Source organism: Pimephales promelas, chromosome 12 (assembly GCF_988280905.1).
Source record: "Pimephales promelas chromosome 12, fPimPro1.hap1.1, whole genome shotgun sequence".
In the NCBI taxonomy this organism is placed as follows: domain Eukaryota; kingdom Metazoa; phylum Chordata; class Actinopteri; order Cypriniformes; family Leuciscidae; genus Pimephales; species Pimephales promelas.
Window position 1 is genome coordinate 32908854 of NC_142780.1, and position 23251 is coordinate 32932104.

General features: G+C 37.7%; 2 protein-coding genes across 2 annotated transcripts in view; one reads left to right on the forward strand and one right to left on the reverse strand.

Annotated features, from left to right (window-relative positions):
• Positions 1-15275, forward strand: part of znrf2b (zinc and ring finger 2b) — a 39147-nt gene extending 23872 nt beyond the window's left edge. Inside the window, exons 3-5 of the mRNA XM_039660932.2 lie at positions 10263-10368; positions 10443-10525; positions 11818-15275. Coding sequence (XP_039516866.2) covers positions 10263-10368; positions 10443-10500 — 164 coding nt within the window. The 3' untranslated portion in view covers positions 10501-10525; positions 11818-15275. The remainder of the gene's footprint in view (positions 1-10262; positions 10369-10442; positions 10526-11817) is intronic.
• On the reverse strand, positions 15143-22968 carry nod1 (nucleotide-binding oligomerization domain containing 1). Its single transcript, XM_039660929.2, has 11 exons — positions 22427-22968; positions 21224-21398; positions 19346-21149; positions 19185-19268; positions 19026-19109; positions 17725-17808; positions 17509-17592; positions 17333-17416; positions 17153-17236; positions 16811-16894; positions 15143-15727 (listed from the first exon to the last, which is right to left on the reverse strand). Exons 1-11 carry the CDS (start codon positions 22595-22597, stop codon positions 15655-15657), a joined length of 2811 nt encoding a protein of 936 aa, XP_039516863.2. The 5' UTR covers positions 22598-22968; the 3' UTR covers positions 15143-15654.
• Positions 22969-23251: the final 283 nt, after the last annotated feature.

A 23251-nucleotide genomic window follows, 5' to 3' on the forward strand; every position in this document is an offset into this window, starting at 1 on the left:
CAGTTATTTCATTAAGATTTATTAGTTGAACTTTGACAGACATCAAGAGCCATTAAGATGAGGGAAAAGATCAAGTGAAAATGCAATACCCAAAATCACCCAAAAAATATGTGGTGTAGGATTTATTAATTTTTCCCCCCATTATTTTTAAAGCATCAAAGGAAATTATAAATGTATATTTAATATTAAAATATTATAATTCACATTAGGAATTTCCAATTAGAAAATCATATATATATATATATTAGAAATGCACGACTCGATTTAAACACCCACATGATCTATTAAACCTTTGTCAGATACGATCACAACCACCGATGAAGCTGTCATGTATAGGTATGAACCGCTTTACAAATGGCATCGTTATTTCTGTTATAATTCTGTTACAAAGTTTATCCACAAGTTTCCTTTATAAAAAATAAAGTGGGTGAAACTTCCGGTGACGCGGCGGAAGTAGCATTCCAATGGTATTTTGTGTGTTAGTTAGCGAAGAGGCTAGCTGTTTTTCGGAGAATTATTTTACTATTTAAAGACTCAAATCTTTATGAGAGATGTCGTTACGGAGCTCGGGGACAACATGTGCTGTTCGCGGTTGTATGTATAACCGGACTAAACTAATTCAGTGGCTTAAACGTGATTGTTTTGAACATAAGCTGAAAACGAAATCAGAGTGATCCCGCCAGAGCCCGTCTCTGATCCTGCCAACGACTGTAGTTTCCATCACCTCCCAAAAGACGACGAATCTTCCTGTGTACATTTGTTTAAATTCTTAATGTTCTATAAACTCTATCAGCATGTGTTTGGCTGTTTTCTACTGATGTTACACCTAAACTCAGGATCAAAGCCTGTGTTGACAGAATACCAAATGTGCCAGTTAATGTATTCAAGTAGCACATTCATTTATAATTTTGAATAAACTCCAAAGCACAATGACTAAATGTGTATTTTTTATTTTAATTGTTTGTCAGCTCGCACAACTGTCTGTCACCATGCCTTGATGAGTATTGATTATAAATAATGTTATTATAATACTCCCAATCAACTACTGCAGAGGGTAAAGGTACTGTTATTTCACCCTTTTTAATTTCGTTGAGGTTATGTTCCCACATCGTTAGCTAGTTTGGATCGCTATAACTTTTAATGAATGTCAACTGTTGAATGAGCGAGTGTCAAGCATGTCAAGTCGCGCTTTGTTTACTTCCAACCGGAAGACGCGCCCACTTTTGACGCAAGGCCTCATGGGGCGTAGGAAACTTGTGGATAGTTTGGATATAAACACTAATGTCTCCGGTAGCGACCAAAATAGAACAAATCATCTTTTAAAAGTAACTTGACGCTTCAAATAAATGTATCAATTGCATTGTTAGACCAGTAGGTGGCGACAAGTGTATTTCTCATTGAATCATTCATTCAAGAGATTCGTTCAAAAACCCTGATATGTATGTGTATATTTATGTAAGTGTGTGTGTTTTCTATGTATAATATAAATATCCTTTCATTTATTTAACTATGAAGCCAAACAAATCGTATGCTTGAATATTTCAGCTCGTGCATCACCTCTCATCATCTTACCCTCTGTGTTGCATTTATACAATGTATTTGAACCGTATTTGAATTGTCTTATTCATCTCGCACTGCAAGAATTTTTGAGCTAAGCATTCCCATGATGCAAAGCAGCCACATATGCTGGTCCTGTTGCATTGCTCATGAGAGTGTGGAGAGAAAGCGTGTTCAGCCCATTGCGGATCCCAGCAGTCTGTGCTGCATGCTAAGACTCTGGCCGCGTGACAGGAAATCCCTCAGCCTCGACAACTTCTTAAGAGAGCGAGACCGTGAGGGCAGGAAAAAAGGCTCTGTGAAGCCGGGCCGAATCGATAACTGTCCGCTCTGAGTTATCATGAGTATAGCGCTCTGTTCAACCTTAATTAGCTCTTCAGCTGACTGGGCCTCTCTGTGACTCATGCATGCGCGTGTGCGCGGTGTATTTTGATGTCCCCGTGTTGTTGTGCTTCCTGTGCCACTTAATCAGAACTGACAAACGTATCAGGCCATTTCAAGATACATGGAGGATGAGCATTTCTTATTGGTTTAAACTTTAAAGTGATTGTGTAAAATTGTTGCATGAATGATCTCTGATGTAATAAACTCCTTAAATTATGAAATTTAAAGGATACTCCACCGTTTTTTCATATTAAACTGTTATTCCCTTAACTAAGACGAGTTGATGCGCACCTCTCTCGTCTCGCTGTCTTGCGGCGAAACTTTGTTAGCACTTAGCTTAGCCCGGTTCATTCATTAGGATCCGAGCAGACTCAGAGAAGCGAGCACTTCGACTCGGCGCATACATATCCTCTTCAGCATCCTCAAACTCATAGCCTAGTTGAGACCAAGGGGGTAATCCATCGACCGGAAGTTGCCATCTTGTAGCAGAACTTCACTTGCGTTAGCATCCCATTGACTCCCATTCATTTTGGCGTCACTTTGACAGCGAATAACTCTACATCTGAGGCGTTTGAAGACCCCATTTGTCCTTTATTTATTTCTAAAGAAACACGACAATGTATAAATAGCTCCATTACCTTGTAGCTTATGTTATGGCCCCGTAGAAGCAGTTTTAGTGAAAGTAGGCTAATGATTGCGTCATACCCACGCGACTCTCTGTCGCACAGGAGAGAGATTACCGTATGGACAGGAGGAGAAGCTCGCGGGCAATCGGGGAAACATGGAGGCAAAATGACAAAATAATTAATCAGAATACTTAGCAGAATTGTCTCCTTCTCATAGCTCATGGACAGCTCCTATTCACACTCTCCGCCTCTGCAAGTTTCGGAAGGGAATGATTCAGATTTCTCATGCAACAGCCACTAAAAGACAGACGGGTTGCTCTCGTCACATTACGTAGTCAAGGTCTGTTTGAGTCTGCGCGTCAGGGACGGAAGTGCTAAAAAATCGCCAAAAACGGGCTTCAATCGTCTCAATGGAGTTCCAATGAGATCGCTCTGTCCATTTCTTTTACTGTCTATGGTTGAGACTCTTCTTTATGTGTACAGATGTGACGTAATGACTCAATATAGTCTACTAGCCGAGACTCTTCCTTTATGTGTACAGATGTGATGTAATGACGGAAAGACATGCTCGAATCTCCCGTGAAAATCCACCAGTACCACCGGAGTTAAAAACATTATTACAAGCTAAGGCAAGCAGATAGTTTTGAACACTGGTTGGTAATATATTTTCTCAAATATGTACTTTGGATCATTTTTAACTCCCAACTGCAGGTTTAATATTTATTCAGTAAATCATGAACAGCTGGAAAAATCATGGGGTTTTTGATTTTGAATATTATTGTGGAAAATAAGGGGCTTTACACTGGTTTAGAGAGTTGCATTTAGGGCTGTGTTTACACTGCAAGTCTTAATGCACACATCTGATCTTTTTTTGACTATATCTGGGGGTTTTGTTCCACCTGTTTACATTTACTTTAGACATGGCTGGTATGTGATATCTGGTTTTAGTATAACTGCAAAAAAAAAAGTATAAGAAGAGTTCAGATGCAAAAGCCACGTGACATTTGAAATTTTCTTCTAAAATTATCATTTTTATCAAGCTTGTATATTTAAGTTCAGTAATTTCACTTAAATGGCAATGAAGATTACCTATTAATTGTCATTTAAGTGAAATCACTGAACTTAAATACACAAGCTTGATAAAAATGGTCATTCTAGAACAAAATTTCAAATGGCACTTAGAGGCTTTTGCATCTGAACTCTTCATAAACTATCAATCAAACAACAGAAGGCGTGTCATAGATTTTGTACATCAGGTTTTTCAAATTCAAAATTTGGATCATGTTGATCTTTAGAGGCCTTAGAAATTTGTGAATCAAATATAATACAGTAGCTTCATGGGGTTGACTTCCTATTGAGCAGCTTGACAAACTAGTTTCATAGACTCTTCCTCAACACTGTCAGCCCTATTTAACACTTTATCATGTTTAAATCTTCTCAGCAGACCTCACCTCAAAATCAGCACAGGAAATGTTTATTTTGTGTCTTTGTGTTTGTGACGTCTTTGTTTATCTATAGTTCCATCTTGTTAACATGAATCTGCTAGTGATCATCTTGTTACTTGGTAACCGGATAGTCTAGTGATCCATCAAGGGTTGTCCAGCTGAGACATGCATTTTAATTACTTTATAGGATCTATAGATTTCACAGTAAGGGTCCCATTAAAAAGTCCTTGATCATCCTAACAGATGCAGTGCTCAGCCCTGAGGTTAGACAGGGTGAACCGGCCCCTTAGAGGGTGAATAATTTGCGGATCTTTTGTTAAGCCGTAGGGAATAGCATCACCATGCCAACCACGCTGCTAGCGACCTGCGACCTTTAACTTGAATGTCTGCGGCGAGACGTGAGCTCGGATCAAATACGGGATGTTTGCTTCCTGTTCTCGGGGGAAATAACACGCTTCTGTCACAGACGCACTAATAACGGCATGATCATGATGTACATGAGGTCGCCACTCATTTGTCTTAAATTCACTTATTTAATCTCTGATTTCATGTAATGAACTTATAACTGAGTATATACTGTATATCATAAAGGACCTGTCCATTTTAGGACCCTCATTATATTTTGCCCTGTGACATTATTTTCATAATTAAGGATATGCACACACAGATGTTTTATCTCTCATTGTTTTGTTTTTTGTTTTTGTTTTGTAATTCCTAATAGTCTCAAATGAAATTCAAAAATTATTTTACTATAATACAATTTCACAAATAATTGCGGAGAAATGGCATGTGGGTTAGTTAGAATGTTTTGAAGCATCAAAAAATATCAAAAACTACGACTTTTTTCAGCATTGAATTGTCTTCCGGTTGTGTTGTGGATCCGCGTTCTGTGACGCGGCTGACGTGTGTCTGGTGCAGCCGTCTATTCAGGTTCAAATAAATATGGCTGGACAAAAAAATGCAAGTCTTCCTCTTTGGAAATCCTTAGACATGTTTGCGAAGATTGATTTGTACAGTGCGCGTCTCCGTCAGACTGTAACCGAAGCTCAGCCGCACCAGTCACATGTCAGCCGCGTCTTACGTCACTGAACGCGGATCCACAACAGAATCAGCTCAATGCTGAATAAAGTCGTAGTTTCTGTTATTTTTGGACCAAAATGTATTTTGATGCTTCAAAACACTCTTAACTACCCCACTGATGTCACATGGACTAGTTTGATGTCTTTATTTCTTTTCTGGACAAGGACAGTATACCGTACATACATTTCCAATGGAGGGACAGAAAGCTCTCAGACTAAATCTCAAATATCTTAAACTGTTTTCTGAAGATGAACGGAGGTCTTACGGGAGGGTGAGTCATTAATGACATCATTTTCATTTTTGGGTGAACTAACCGTTTTAATGGCCCTTTTAAAACGCTTATTTAAAGGGTTTAGCCGATATATGTAATTAGATTTAGAGGTCAGCTAATACTTTTTTTTTTTTTTAAAGAACCAGCAGTGACTGTTTTCATGTACTGAAGAATTAAACAAAGCACTAAAAGGTACAAAAATAGCCCATTTAAAATGTGTCCAGTGATTGTTTTTTTCTTTTCATGTTGAACAATCTCATGAAAACTTGTCCAGGTCTTACCTAAAATCGAAAGAAAAATATAACGGATTATTAGGCTGTATATTTCATGAAGTAACGGTCCAGTTTAGGACCCTTATTTTTACTTTGTGACATTATTTTCATGATAATTAAGCACATTTCACTCTTTTGCACTTCACTTTTTTCATTCTTATGATCGAAATGCATTTTCATGTACATTTATTTATTTAGTAGAAACTTTTATCTAAAGTAACTTACAAATGAGGAATATAACAAGCGATTGACAGAAACTATCAAGAAATGCATACAGATGTTTCAATTTTTCAGTGCTTTCGTAATTGCTATTAAAGGTAATTGAATATAATTTTAACTGTCCTACACTAAATATGTAATCAAATCAAATAATATTTTTTTTATTTACAAGATGAACAAGAATTTATTAGTTTTCAGTGGCTTGCGGTGACCAACATTAGCGCGTTAATGTTTCCATCAAGTTCATACAAGTTTAACTTGATGCAAATTAGAAGTTTGGATAAGTTTAAGATGTTATTGCATATATGATTAGGCTTTGAGCATGTACAAGGTAGACATTGATCAGCTTGTGTACTTGCATTTGCAGCACATGCAGCCTCAGTGTGTGTGTGTGTGTGTGTGTGTGTAAACTGAGCAGGCGTTCATGTTTACAGTTTGTCTCTCCCGGCGTTCTCCGTGGCTGTTTGTTCCCGTCACTCTCCGAAGGTCACTGATGTCATGACTGCTGGATCTAATCACGGGTCACACAAGTTCAGTCCACATTCTGCCTGTCTCAGTGTCACTGACACCACAGCTGAGCTTTCCTTACACACACATACACACACGCTCACTCACAACATGTTGCAGGACAAATAAAATTGTGGCCATGAATTTCTCTAAATACACCTTATTTAAATTTTGATGGATTATTTGGAGCAGTGTTTTAGCATGTCTTTTTTTTCCTTGTGATATTATTTTCATAACAATTTAGTATATTTCACTCCAACTTACGATTTTAATGAATACAGATTTTTTTTAAAGTGCCCCTATTATGCTTTTTTGATAGCCTCTGGAGCTGAAATTCAGATATGCTAATGGACTTTTCGTTTTTGACACATGCTTTAAGCGGTAGACCAATCACAACAAACTGGACCATCTGACCAATCAGAGCAGAGTAGACCCTAGGAAAGGAAAGGAGAGGTTTAGATAGACCGAATTCTTGATCAAACCCTTTCAGACACTGTGAAAAGAGGTTATGCTGAAATGTATATTATGAGAAAATGAAGTGTTTTTTGTGCTTGGTTGTACGTAAACCTATTGTAGGAGACTCCAAAACAATTAGGAATCTTTAAAGGGGCACTTTAGCACTCACAGTTTGTGCTATTCCTGATACTCAAAGGTATTCTCTAACTTTTTTTTCTGTAATACAGGTTATACAAGAAATATGTACTATTGTTAAAATACTTTTTTTGCTTTCTACTTTTTCCAATAAGATTTTTTCTTTTTCGTTGAAGTAAATTTCTGAGCTAAATGAGTTTATTTGTTATTAAACTAATATTTTAATATTTTGGATTTTGCATTTTTTCTCTTTATTGATTTGGAGTGAATACAACCCTGATGCATTTTTTCACAGGTTTTTAGTGAGCTCCATCCCAACAGGCTCTTACATTTAAGAGACTGTTGGGAAGTATAATTATATAAATTATGCAAAATATATATTTTTATGATTTATTTAGATTTTGGTGTGAAATATGACCCAGATTTGTTCTTGGCGGGTTAGGCGGGTTGGCCAGATAAGGCCAGCTCAGCTCTTGGTTTGCCATGTTATTCATGTGTTCCCAGATCTGGAAAGTTCCCAGTGGGAATTCAACCCTGTGCACTTGTGGTCGGTCGCTCAGAGTCCATGCACCGCTATCATCTGCCGTCTCATGTGACCCAGTCACTGCATCGCTCATGCGCCGGCCATACCGGGAAGGTTTATCCAGTATTATGTAACAGTTAATGACTCTGTTTATTTTAGCCAGCGAGTGTCGCAGATGTCACAGCCTCACAGGCGGTTTAACAGCGTTCCCAGTGACATTCACAGCTCTGATATGCATCTCTGCAGATCGCTCAGCGAGATGGTGTTAACATTACAGGAATACTCTGAAAAAGACAGAATTCGTCTCATTAGAACCCATGTTAAATATAAATATTATTTATGAAGTATGTGGTAAAAATGTAATTTCTCTTTCAAAACTGTAATGGAGTTTTCCGATTTGTTTCATTCAAGTATTAACTTGGTCTGAGATGTTTTTAATATTCATTATGGGAAATAAAAACAGTCCCAATCGGGTCAATTTTTACAGTAAGAGTATAGAACTGTAAAATTAATTATTGAAATCAATTTATGAGAAATGTTGGAGTTGATATAATGTAGGCAACATTAATTTGCACACTTCACCTTTAAGAGTTTAGGACATGCCTATAAACGTCACTTACCTGATAGTGTGAGCTTATACGCAGCTCGTATAACATTACGACCCTGTATTTGTGTCGGATCACTTCTGTTTGATGTATGATGATGTTTATTCTCCTTGGGTATTCCCAACCACTGATGAATTCTAGTCATATTAGCATAAGATGATCATTTCCAGTTAGACTACTAAGATCGCTGTTTGCTGAATATACAAACTCTCAGATACTCAAGCATTGATATATTGACATTCATGTGGTCACTAGGGTGTTGTGGGTGGTTGCTGGGGTGTTATGTGGTATTTAGGGTTCTATGGGTGGTTGCCAGGGTGTTATGTAGTCGTTTGGATGCTATGGGTGATTGCTGGGGTGTTATGTAGTCATTAGCGTGCTATGAGTGGTTTCTGGGGTGTTATGGTGTCGTTAGAGTGTTGTGAGTGGTTGCCGGCGTGTGATGTGGTCGTTAGGGTGTTGTGAGTGGTTTCCGGGGTGTTATGATGTGGTCGTTAGGGTTTTGTGGGTGGTTCCCAGGGTGTTATGTGGTCGTTAGAGTGTTGTGAGTGGTTGCTGGCGTGTGATGTGGTCGTTATGGTGTTGTGAGTGGTTGCCGGGGTGTGATGTGGTCGTTAGGGTTTTGTGGGTGGTTCCCAGGGTCTTATGTGGTCGTTAGGGTGCTATGGGTGGTTGCCGGGGTGTTATGTGGTTGTTAGGGTGTTGTGAGTGGTTTCCGGGGTGTTATGTGATCGTTAGGGTGTTGTGAGTGGTTTCTGGGGTATTATGTGGTCGTTAGGGTTTTGTGGGTGGTTCCCAGGGTGTTATGTGGTCGTTAGGGTGCTATGGGTGGTTGCCGGGGTGTTATGTGGTTGTTTGGGTTTTGTGGGTGGTTGCCAGGGTGTTATGTGGTCGTTAGGGTGCTGTAGGTGGTTGCCGGCGTGTGATGTGGTCGTTAGGGTGTTGTGAGTGGTTGCCAGGGTGTTATGTGGTCATTAGGGTGTTGTGAGTGGTTTCCGGGGTGTAATGATGTGGTCGTTAGGGTTTTGTGGGTGTTTGCCAGAGTGTTACGTGGTCGTTAGGGTGCTCTGGGTGGTCGTTAGGGTGCACCCCGGGTGTTATGTGGTCATTAGGGTGTTGTGAGTGGTTGCTGGGGTGTTAGTATGTGGTCGTTAGGGTGTTGAGTGGTTGCCGGGTAGTAATTTATTCAGAACCTAAAAGTACCACAGCCTGAACATAGCTCAAACTTTAGCACTCTTCCTTCAGGTTATGCAAATCTAGTTTAGATTCATATAAAGCACAGTCACATGTCAATATTCAGCTGTGTGAATGAGGGCTTTCAGGCTGTAAAGTGTAAGTGTTTATATGTAAATCCTCATGATCCCATGTGAAGGGCCACAGGTGTGTGTTCACCTCTGTCTGCCAACAAACACTACATTAGTAAACATTAACTCTTATTTTTGCTTCAGTTTTCAGCCTCAAATCAAACTTGATCTTATTTACTTCATTATGTTCCACATCTGATTGTGAATAATTCATCAATGCATGCAACTAAAAAGTTTGATAATCTGTCATCACAAACTCTTTTCACCATCCAATTAATGCATTTTTGCTCATTTAATATCTCATTTCATGCTGAAATACATCCCATAACAGATGTGAAATCGTTTGTGAGTTTTTGATTTGGACCCTGTGCAGTTTTTCTGCATGTAAACGGCAGGACCGAGTCAGTGGTCAGAAACATTGGTCTTCAGCGCCACCTTCTGCTCATTTATAAAAGATACTTTGACTCCCACATGTTGGGCCTGATTCATGAAACACAAGTTCAATTCTGGGTAAATTGTTGTCTTTAATTCAAAGAATTTCAGGTGTCATGAATGATACACAGAAATTTCATGAAAATTATTAGATATAACAGTAACAGTCATTGATCTGACGTGTTTATGCAGCGTGACTTGCATTTATTTGCAGTTTCAATTCGGCAACCTGAAGTGAAGTGTCTCTCTCTGTTGACATCTCTTCAGGGTTAAAGCGTGTGTGTGTGTTATATTTTCCTTTTCCAGTTATCAAATAAAACTGAAAAAGTCAATGCAGTTCGTTGGCCACAAACTATGCTAATCCTCCTGATTTATGAATTATAATCTTTCTGAGTTTGATTACATTAAGAGACCCTGTCTGAGCGTTCCTCTTTGTCTTTTCTCAGAGGACGTCCTGTCGAAGGACGCAGGGGAATGTGCAATATGTCTGGAGGATCTGGTCCAGGGAGACACCATCGCTCGCCTGCCCTGCCTCTGCATCTATCACAAAGGGTAAAGTGTGTGAGTGTGTGTGTGAGAGAGTGATGTGAATTTATTTCTATTATAATAACACTGCTTTCTTTCAGCTGTATTGATGAGTGGTTTGAAGTGAACCGATCGTGTCCTGAACATCCTTCAGATTAAAAGCGTCACGCTCACCTTTGCACAGGTAACACACATTCACGTCCTAAATCAAGTGAACTCATGTTTAGATCAATAATAGTCAGAGAGACTTATTTACATGATGGCATTTAAATGCAGTTTATAAAAAATAAATGTCCCTTGTCGTATTGCACATTTATATCATTTCACATGTATGTTATATGCTATTAAAAAATTGCATGAGTAATTTTATGTCATGGTAAAATTATTTCATTATTAACTGATTATTTATGAATCTGAAATCGGTGTAAAAACAGAAATATACATTACTTTAGAGTTCTAGAAAACTAAAGACTAGCTAAAGCAGTTTCATGTTGTTTTCAACTGCATGCAGTTATTAATATTATAATAAGGCACGTAAATAAGCTTATTTATTGATATTTCGATATGATATTTCTCATAAATAAGCTGATACTTATTTATGAGAGGTAGTAACACACTCCAGGTGAATAGTGTAATAATAAAAAAAAAAAACATGGATATCACAGCTGATTAATTACATTAAGACATTTTTGTTATTAATTTTGTTATGAATTTTTGTTATTAAAATTTTGATGTTACGTTTGAGAATACAAATGAGGCATTATATAATTAAATATACACTAATTTGTATACATTTCTAGAATATATAATATATATATATATATATATATATATATTTTTTTTTTTTTTAAGGTGACGAAAGTACATTGTACTTACTCAAGTACCTATCATAGAGTTACAGTTAATGTTAGTTACTTGTAATTATCCATAATTTACTGTTATTGCTATAGTAAGTACATGTAGAAAAGTGTAATTGTCACCTTAAAATAAAGTGTTACCCAAATGCAACGTGTTTTTTTACTTGGATATCACTTTTTTTCCCAGTAAATCAATCAGAAAATACTGTCTAGAGACAGAAAACATAGTTTTTCACCATGTTTTTAGGAATAAAATGTTAAATTAAATCAGGTGAATAATATATAACAAACCTCTTTGTAAAACCCTTCAGAAAATAGATATGAATAAAACTATAAAGTTTGGTGTAAAGCTGCTGAAGTGAAGATTTCTGACTCACCACCTAGAAAGATATGTATTGTCATTGTAATCTACAGACACAAAATTGATAAAGTGCAAATAAAATAAACACTTAAATGTGTATTTTGACTTTTTTCCCCCCACTAGTCTGAAAGAAGACGCGTTATGGAAGCAAAATGGCTCAAAATCTCAAAAATTGACCAGTTTGTAAAAAAACCACTGGTCTCACCTTAAAGCATTAAAACACTCTTTAATTGTTTGTGTTGTGTTTCATGTCTCTAGCCTCCTGATCGTGAGAAGTGACGTGTCCCACTAGCGGACAGCAATGTGAATTCTCTTCCTCCTCACAGACACTGTGACTTTGGTCTCTTCAGGCCGAGCAGGACGGCCTGATCACTCGTCTCGTAGCACGACTCTCTCTAGTCGCCATACAAACCCTAGCGTGCCAAAACTCATTCAGGGAAACTCTTTCCAACATCACAGACCTATGAAAACCACAATAGAGGATGAGACCCCTCCATTGCACTGTTTTCCAATCAGAAACTTGTGAAGAAGGCTGATCTAGCAGAAGGCTTTTTCACGTTCTTTGATTGGCCGGACTCAGGGTCAGCTGACTCTTATGTCGTTGATTATTGGACGATCGGGGGATTTGATTGTTCTGTAAAACTTTCTGTTAAACGGAACTGTCTCTCTCAGTGCCTTAATTTTCAGATCTCAATGGCCGAAGTGGCTGCGTTTCGGATGTTCGGGGAAAGACACCTGGATATGACGGACACGTGACCCCTGATTCAGGTCAAACTGAGTCTTTCATTTCCATTGGAGCCGTTTTCTCTCTCGATTCCCAGATGTACGTCTCGAGTCTCGTAGCAATATCTATCGGATAAAGATTCACTGTAGCCTCTCACATGGTTCTCCATGATCTCTGAACATCTCAAGATACCTTACGCAGGTGCATCATATGAACATTCAACGTTTCTGGGCCTTAATTCAACACATTATTTTGGGTGAATCTCATCAAAACATGTCCAGGTCAAAATCAAAGAAAAAAATTATATTTTGCAAAATGAAAAGTCTGTTTTATGAGAATATTAAAGTAACACATTTATTTTGATTAAAATCAGAATAAATAAAGGTGGTGCAGAAAATACTACCATGATGATATCATAATTATCAATATATTAATTATGATATTATTGAATTTTATGTATTGAGAAATCAGGGTGAGGTTAATTATGAAATCATAAGGTCATAAAATCTCCTTTTTCTTTAAGCAAAATATAAATTTGTGATGAAAAATGACATTTCTTGACAGGTTTGGTGAGATTCACTCTTCAGCTGCAGTATGATGTCACGCATGCTCATTGTACATGCGTCAAATCATATGATCATCCGTTTTATATGAGAAATGCCAAATGAGTGAATCTCACAAAATCTCCAGGTCATATTTCACCAAGTAATTTTCAAGCTTAATATTATTCACATTTCAACACATTTTCATGACAGTTATACATATTTTCACCCCTTCAGTACAAGTATTTATACATTCATTGTAATGCTGATTTACATTTTAAAAGTCGTTGTATTCCCGTAATAACTCGTATGCTCTGCATTACAGAACTGATTGAAAATGTGCTTATGAAAATAATGTGACATGTTAATGGCTTTGATTATGTGTGTTGAAATGTGACCTGAGATTGTGCTGAATAATTCTGTCTTTAATTCACCTGTAGCTGCTGGAACAAGCTTCATGTCTTTTGTTATGTCAATCGCAGTTCATATAGTTTGATCTAAATTGTAGAGTCTGAACGGCATGTGTGTGATTTTTATATCATTTAAACAGTCACATTTCAGTTGAAGATCCACATATTTGGGAGAAAGGTGGTCGTCCTCCAGTAGGCTTTGACAGCTTCAAACAAATGCACTAACTCGTTTTTGTAAAGTTACTAATCTGAGATTCTACAAGGGATTTTTTTTTTATTATAGCTTTACATTCATTCTGTTTTTACCAGTCTCACGTAAAGCCTTGTGTGGTTGGGTTTAGATGAGGTGTTCGTTCTGGTGTTGAATTTGCCTGGTGGACTTGTCATGGCCTATTGAAGCTGAATTGGAAAGATTTTTCACTGCAAATAAGAAAAAAAGTATTTTCTTCCATTATTTTTGTCTTGTTTTACAGTACAAATATCATTCTTAAATTGACAAACATTTACTTGAAACAATTTACTTAACATATTGTTTTATGGCAATTATTTCAAAATTAGTTTATGCTTTAAAAAATCAACTCAATTCACAAGAAAAACAAGATTATTTTTCTTAGCCCACTGGCAGATGTTTATGGAAGCTTGTTCCTGCTACTGAATAAAAAAAAATAATAATAATAATTGTGACTTTTTATATCACAGTTATGTGATATTAAGTCAGAATTGCGTGTTATAAAGTCACGAGTTGCGAGATATAAAGTCAGAATTGCGAGTCGCAATTCTGAGAAAAAAAGACAGAAGTGCGACTTTTTATCTCACAATTCTGATTTTTTTTCTCACAATTGCGAGTTTACATCTCACAATTCTGACTTTATAACACATAATTAAGAGTTTATATGTCGAAATTCTGACATCTTTTCTCAGAATTGTGAGATATAAACTCGCAATTGTGACTTATCAGGCCAATACTTAATTTTTTCCCCCTCAGAATAGTTTATATCTCACAATTCTGACTTTATATCACACAATTGCGACTTTATTTCTAGCAATTTGGACTTTATATCACGCAATTCTGACTTTATATCTCGCAATTGCGACTTTATATCACGCAATTCTGAATTTATATCTCGCAATTCTGACTTTATATCTCACAATTGTGAGAAATAAAGTCAGAATTGTGAGATAAAAAGTCGCAATTACCTCTTATATTTTTCATTCTATGGCGGAAACAAGCTTCCATAGATATTTGTTCTTGTTTTGAGCATAAACTCGCTTGTTTTTTTTTAGGAAAGCAAAATGTATATAAATTAGATATTTGCTTGATATTTTACTAAAAATACTGAGGAAGAACATGTTTTTTTCACAGTGTCAGAGTATTACTATAGTACAGCCCGGCATATCGAAGGTGCCATAATAGCTTTAAAATGCTGCTAATCATGTATGTTGAGGGTGATGCGAACCGGTTTCAGTGCGAATCCAAGCCAGGTTCATTGTGGTCACACCAGCACAGCTGGAAGATGCCGTTTTTGGTTTTCTGAGAGGATAGATGACATCATTGCACATGGGAAACACCACTATTTTTAAAAAGCCTTACCAGACCACCTTTTATGACATATCATTTAAGTAAATAATAAATTCACATTTCTAATTTTGATGTTCTTTCATATTTTTGCTGCTTTGTGCAAATGTCTGTTTCCAGCAGATCTGAGCCCTGATACATCCGACTGGATCTTTTGATATAGAAGATGGAGTGTCTTTTCTGTTTGTATGTTTAATGTGCTACCAAACTCCATCAGGTAAAAGATCTATCTGATCTAGATTCATCCTTACAGCAATTTAGAGGAACCTGATGCAAAGCAAACAAACAGGAGCTTGTGTTTGTATGTTAACAGTGACCACCCAGGTGATCATAAAGGTTTTTTGTTTTGTTTTTAATGATTTAGAGATATTGTAACATTCCATACATGTAAAAAGAAAAAAAAAACTGTACAGAGATAATGAAATTAAAAAAAGCAAACTCTTTGAAGCACAGATCTTTAAATATATTCGTCTGGACGTCTTTCTGTGTGCGTGTGTGAAATAGAGCGTGGTGATATTTTTACTTGCCAGGTTTTTAATCATCTAATCGACTAAAATGATTAATAATGCACAAGTGTCACCCTTTTCAGAGCAAACTCATAAATATATACATATATAAACTGACATTCATGATTTTCCTCTATATAGTATATCCCATCCTTGATGTGATTTCTTGAGTTCTGGCTTTAGTGTCAAACTCATGACAGCATCTGTATTTCTTGAATCAGTGTTTGCTTCGCAGCCGATGGTACTTCTGTTATTGAAGTAAACCAACGTTTGTGGCTTTATGCCAACTTCCTCCTTTTCTCAGTCTTTTCTCATGTCACGTGTTTTACTTTTCTTCTTAGCGGAAGCGAAGCCTCTTGTCGCCCTCAAACAGTTGTTCTTCTTCTTCAGAAACACAGTTTCCTTTAATGCTGTGAACAAATCAGAAAATGTGCAAATGTGTGAAACTGGAAGACATCGTCATGTGCCGTGATCTCCCCTTATGAAGGAAAACTAGGGCTCTGATCCGAGATCTAGTGAGCTGCCTACATAGACACCTTTTAAGTGTGTGATTTGGTACACACTACACTCCCAAAAAAATTACAAAGGGAGATTTCCTTAGCATGAAGAACATTTTCATAAAATAAAGAATTTCCACTTTAAAGAACCTTTAGCGTAATGGAAAGGTTCTGTGGATTTCACAGAACCATTGATAAAAACTAAGAACTTTTATTTTTAGTGTACGTAGTACATAATAGATTAAACATTTAATTGAGTTTGCATGTTGCCAAGTCAATGCAATAAAATACACTACTCAAATACTAATACTGGGTTAAAAAAAAGTCAATTTTATCAGTACTTTTCGGTTTTCAGGCGAAAAGAAATTAAGGTTTTTGATGAAAGCATTCCAGGATTTTTCTCCATATAATGGACTTCAATGGGAACCAAACGGTTCAAGGTCCAAATGACAGTTTCAGTGCAAACTGCAAACTGTTCAAAGGGCTTTAAACGATTCCAGACGATGAACAAGGGTCTTATCAAGCGAAACGATCGCTCATTTAATAAATAAATAACAAAGTTTAAGTTTTATAAGCTCAAATGCTCGCCTTGCTCTGTTCTGTGACGCACATTTGTGACTCTCCTGTTCGAACTCATTCATCAAAATGAACAAATCTTTTTCCGAGTCATTTGGTTCATTCAACGAACGAATTGACTCGGAAAAAGATTCATTCATTTTGATAAACAATCCTGGAATGTTTTCATCAAAAACCTTAATTTCTTTTCGACTGAAGAAAGAAAGACATGAACATCTTGGATGACATGGGGGTGAGTAAAATATCAGCTAATGTTTTTTCAAAAGTGAACTACTCCTTTTTTAATAGAGCATTAATGGCACTCATGCAATGCTTTTTAAAATTTGACTTAACCATGGTGTCTTTGAAGGCAGACTAGTCTTTTATTACAACTTTTATGCCTTAAAATAATGCAAATTCTGTAAGTTTCAGAGATCTTACTTGACTTCCTTCAGTGTAGTGTTGTTTGTCAAGCCTTCGGACAGCTGTTTGGCTCCGTGAATGGTCAACTCGTTTTCCATTAGCCTGTAGAGAGTCGAATAGATTATTCAATCTGTCAGAGCAAATATTGTGCACACAGAGACCTGAGGTTCACTACTTGGCATAAAGTCTACTTGTATTATATGTTGATTAGCATATTAGATTCTGTTGAGCAAAGTCAGTGCTGTAAATGTAAAATTAGATGCAGAAATGACCACTTACATGCTGCATATGTGAAACAGCTGTAAATACATTAACAGTGAAACAGTTTGAAAGATATTACTGTGATCTAATCGATCGTACATCAGATGTGTCAGAGCAGAGTTGGACTTGAAGGCATCGGCAATGTCTGACGCTGCATCGTCCGAGATTTTGTTCTGTATCAGCCTGAGAAATGAGCACATTTTGTGAGAATGCATCTGGGAACAATCATTAAAAGGATATTATTTTACATGCAAGAGAAAATATGACGTTCTGTTGTACCAGAAGATGTGAAGGCTTGTGTTTTGCTTCAGTGCTTTTGCCAGACTTCTTCCACCGAAAGAAGTAATGCCATTGGCGGAGAGACTAAACAGCAATGCAATAATCATTCTCCGATGTCTGGTTTTTAATTTGACTGATAAATTGATCAGAATGGAGACATAAGAGTCATCTTATACCTGAGATTGGTCAGGCTGGAGTGATTCTTCAGAGCCTCTGCAAACGCGTCTGCCCCCTCGTCACCGATCGAGTTACCCCACATTCTACAACCAATTCATTTTAACAATTTTAATATCACCACTTACACCATATTTTTTGGATAATCTGTAAAACTTTGATGGTATAGCAGAATCATTTTAAAGTAGGGGTTTAATTGTTCCCTTAGATATTCTCACCCTATGTCAAAGATAGATTTGCTCTTGTGAATTGCACTGGCAAGGTATTTCCCACCCACACCGGTGATGTTGTTGCAGCCGAGCCTAAATGGGAAATAAATGTGCGTGACTTCTATATACCCAGTTAGCATTTGGACGTTGTAAAAGTCGTTTCTAAAGTGTGTATCATCTAAAAACATTGCAATCCATTTTAAATCATATCAAAAATTAAGGGGACACAATGCACGCCAGAGTAAGGATATCTAAGGTGCAGACTCCAAAAAATGCTAATCAAAACAAGGCAAAAATTCACACACTTGTTAAATGGTTAAAAAGTCGAAACGTTAACAGTCATGGTCTATCAAATAACTTTTCGGTGCAATCTATTTTTAATGACATACACTGCCTTTCAAAAGTTTGTTTTCCTTTGTTTTTGAAAGAAGTCGCAGCATTTTGTTAACCCTAAAACCGTATTCTGGACAAATGTTTGATTTCTTTTAAAAAAAGATTTGGCTACTTTTTAAGTTTTGATCTTTAGGTTTTGGCTCTAAGAACTTATTGGAATGATATTTTAATGTAGTTAAAAAAAATAAAATATAAAAATAAGCATAATTTACATAGAAAATATGGTACTTTTTGAAGTAAATAAATTCAATAATACCCCCAAAATAAAAAAAAACACCATAAATGGATAGACAAAACTTTATCGAAGACAGTGACATAACATTTATAATAAATAAAAATTAGAATCACACCTGAGTCCTCTGTGCCCACATTTGTCCACAAATACAGGATTAAGGGCTATAAAGTAAATACGGTTTGAGGGCTAATCAACATTACAGTAAAAACAGTAATATTGTTAAATATTATCACAATTGAAAATTGCTGTTTTCTATGTGAATTCCTGTGATCAAAGCTGTATTTTCAGTCTTCGGTGTCACATGATCCTTCAGAAATCATTCTGATATGCTGATTTGGTGCTCAAAAAAAACCTTTTTGTATCAATATTAATGTTGAAAACAATTGTGCTACTTTATATTTCTGTGGGAACCATGATAGCCCAAACGTTTGAATGATTATGTAATTGGGTAATGTATTTAATTCATCAATAATGTAATGAAAGTGGCAGTAAATACTTAAATGATGTCTATAATGATTCAAAGAAATATTTTCTAAAGAATCCTGAGAAAAATTCTACAAGCAGCACAACTGTTTATTTTATTTTTTTAATAATTGAGCACCAAATCAGCATTTTAGAATGATTCCTGAATGATCATGTGACACGTACTTGTGCTATCAGGGTGTGTTTCTGAAATACCTACTTGACAGTCTTCAAGTGTGGACATTCTTCAATGATCTTTGCTACTAGTTTGGCTCCAACATCGGTGATGTGGTTTTTATAAAGGCTGTAAATGCAGAGAATGGTAGAATGAGGCCTAAACAAAACTCAAACAAAAACAAAGATGGACGGACGAACTCACCCCAAGACCTTAATGATTTTGTGTCTGACGAGTTCCTCTGCCAGAACCTCAATACTGCTGTCTGTGAGCTGATTCACACAAAATCTGAAAGGTAAGAACGTCATTTGTCGTTCTAGTTCTTCATACTGTATAAGCGCTAAACCCTGCCTGGCTTTTCTTACCTTACCACCGTCATTTTGCTGAAAGAGGGCCTCAGCTGCTTCACACCATAATCATTGATGTTATTGTTGTCCATGTCGACTCCCAGGTGCTTCTTACGGTGGTGGAGGACGAAGTTCAACGCGCTGCAGTCGGCCGAGTAAATGTTACAGAAGGCGATCTTAATGTAATCTGCCGATATGCTGTTGGCCGTCATCTTGGCCACATTCTCGCTGTTCGTCTCAAAAATGCATCGCAGCATCCACAAGAAATTTGGCATCGCGTGCACCTTGTAGCCATCAATGTCTGTGGACGGATACCGAGGGAGGCCCTTAAGATGAGTCCGCACGCTGTTGGACAGGTAGGACTTGAGCATCTTGCGCTTTTGGTTCAATGACGCCGGTGGGACGATATGCTCTAGGAGTGCAGCATTGGGTTTGGACAAGAGACCACATAAAAATAAGTTGGTGAATTGGAAGTTGGTCTGGAAAGGGTCTTTATCTCTGGGTCTGGACTTTCCCAGACAAGGCAAGCATGAGAGACGAGACTTCTTCTTGTATTCGCATTTGGAGAAGAACCTTAGAATGGATTCAGGAGAGATTTTGGAGTCCAGCACCAGAGAAAAAGCAGCTAAGAAGGCTTGGAGGGTCTCATGGAGGAACTCAAAGGTAGCAGAGCCTCCGCATGCATCGTAATGTGAGGCAGGCCTCAGAAAGCCAAACTGAAGGTCTTCGTCGTCCAATCCACAGGATGTCACGTCCTCTATACTGAAGACAAGTCCACCCCTTTCTAAACCCTGTAAGGCTAGCCGGGCGAAGGCCGAAAGCTTCTGCTCGCCAGCTTTAAAGGTATCCGTGGGACACCTCGGGCTTCGTTTCAAAAGACCAGGCCGAGCAGTTGAGTGGCCAAGAAACACCTCAGAAAGGAGCAAGAAGACATTCGTGAGGGTGATGCAAGAGTCCGGCAGTTCAAAGTTCTCATAAACCAAATGAAGATGCTTGAAGCTCTTGAGGATGATCCAGCTGAACAACGGGATGGAGCAAAGACCGCAGAGGTGAGGGTTGGCGTCCAGCTGATCCGTCACCAATGTCCTGTGTTCCTTCTCTGGGAAATGGAGAGCTGTATATCTCTTCAGGTGTTCAGGTGAAAATCCCTTCAAGTACACCTTCTTCCGGATTACTCTGCTTTGGATCTCGGTGCCGCTTCGCGCCGACAGAATCTTCCGAGAACCTTTGAGCAATTTTCCGCAAAGCAAATTCATGAGAAGCAGAAGCGGACGAGTCTTTTCTTCCGGAGAGACCACTTCGGGCACATTATCCAAGTCCGAATCCATTTGGATTTCGTCGTATCCGTCAAAGGTGAAAACCACCGTCTCTGGGAATCGTAAGATGTAAGTGAAAACCTCATTATCAAGGTCTCCGTCTGGATAGCAGTTGTGTTTGAAAATCAGATCCTTCAGCGAGATCTCGTCCGTCTCCTTGAAGGCGCTGAACATCCTGCATCTGAACTTGAAGAAGAACTTTGCACGCGTCTTCAGCTTCCTTTGTGACCACAAGTTCTGCAGTTTCTGAAGGACAATGGATTTGCCTACGCCAGCGTCACCGGTGATGAAGATCGTCTCGGCCTGCTGGTTGAAGACACCCTGGTCTCCAAGTAGCTCTTCCAGACTCTGCAAGTATCCCAAGCTCTCGCCTCTGTCGTTGAGGAGCTCCATCTGTGTGTCCGTGTAGAGATCCTCCAGCGGTGTCTCCTCGCTTTTAGAGTAGGACGTGATGAACTGAGTGTCCCTTCCCAGCTCACACCTGAGCTTCTCACAGTACTTGCTAACTGCGAAGATGCAGAAAACGTTAATAAATTTGAGTGCATGAATGCAAATATTTGAAATGGGGAAAAAAACTCACTTGGGTCTGTGTTAATCACTGGTATGGCACTAATAGTGTCTAATGGCATGTACTGGATATCATCAAACCAAGGCCGCAGATCAATGTACGCATCGTATGCTTCGTGAAGTATGTGCATGAAATATGCTGAGCACTCCTCTCCTTTACTCTGAACCAGCTCCAAAATTGCACGAACCTGCATGTCCAAAAAATAAGGTGAGTTGATCAGTAGTGAATTACTATAATAATATTGCTCAAGGCAAGTACAATTCATTAGTCATTGTCAGACATAATGCTTACGTTTAATTTAATTAGTTGTTAATATCAAATAAATGTTTATATAACATAAAATGTTTGTCATAAAACTATCTGTAACTAAGAAAGCTGTTTTTAGAGGTGGGAAGAGTACTAAAAAATATATACTTAAGTGAGAGTATTGTAATTCCCTTGTGCAAGTAGAAAAATAATATGACAAAAAGAGTAACATAATGATGTTTCAGGAAATCCCTAATATGGACAAAGGCATCTAGATTTTGCTACAGCTGAATAAAATCAAAATCCCTTTAAGTTTGCTCACTTGGCCATGTTGCTGTTCATGTTGATTTTATTTAAGTAATTTGCTGAAATCATAAAATATCTCAGTGCCATTTTTTTTTGTCTCAAGATTCAAACCAGTAATGTTTTTTTTTATTTTTTTTATCTAAAGCACGTTTATAAAAGATACTCAAATGTCCTAACTTTAGTTTAACTGCATTTGTTTAATTAAACAGGGCGCCTCTTGATGGAAATGACATCACAACATTTATTTCCATCAAGAGGTGCATCAATTTTTGGTCAAGATCTTGTATTGACAATGCAAGAGTCCAGCACTCTGTAAAACCTCCTCCAGCACACCCCGAAGAGCTTCAATCTCAAGGTTTAGACTCAGACATGTCAATTCATGTGTGAAAACGATTCCTAATGCTCGCTCACAACCATTTTCATAATTTGAGCCTAATGACTCATGACATTGTATTCAGGGAGCTCGGCACAATTTAGTTATAATCAAAATTCAAGAGAATGAATAAAGTACTCAAGGTCTGTAAAAAAAAAAGTACTTGTAACTACCTTCCAAGCTCTATTTATTTCGTTATAAATATTGTAGGCCTACTGTTTTTGTACAACCCGATTGATTTATCGTTAATAGCGGTACTTTAATAACGTTTTAGTGTTGTAACGTTATACCTGGTCAGTTTTGGTGGTGCGGCGCTGTATAATCTCGATGTCTTCAGTGCAGATGAAGCCGTTGATCTGGAGATTGTCCAGAATACACTGCGTGTTCTTCACCTGCTCCACCAGCAGCTCGCGGTGTGAAGTCAGCAGATTCAGGTGAGACACCTTCTTGTAAGACCCCATTTTACAGCAGGACACTTTAGCTGGTTAGTTAGTCAACACCCTAATGGTAATCCAAACCAGTCTCTTTACAGACACGACGAGGGCAGGGTGTAACTGGACTGCTCCGTCATAGTCATAGTCGGTCTGAACAAAATCAGCACGCGCTAAAACAGATTTCCACAGGTTCAAGAAGTCAATGACGCTATTTTATTGTAAAGAAGTTTAGCCATTTCAACATCCTCACTCAAAAGAAAACGGAAAATGAAAGAGGCCATCTGTTCAAACTTTAGAAACTTCGTGTAGTTAAACGGACTGAGCGGAATTTTGTTTACTTGGTTCCGCACCTTCAATGTTAACTAGGAAGTGAAACTAAAACCATGGCGAAATGAACATGAAATTTGACCCGGATTGATGGATCCCACCCTGGATTCGCTCACTTCTGCTGTGTCAACCGTTTGAGTAATTTATGAGTTGTGTGGCGAGAGAGAGAGAAAAAAAATCCCCCTGTCAACCATAATTCATAATTTTGCTGTTGCTGCTATTGTTGCTGGTAGGCTATTATTACACAGACAAAAACGTTCTAGTCCCATCAAGTTATTAAACCGTTATTTCGAATGCTCAACGTTCTAAACATCTATGTCAAAAAACTTTGTTATATTGTTGGATATGTGAACG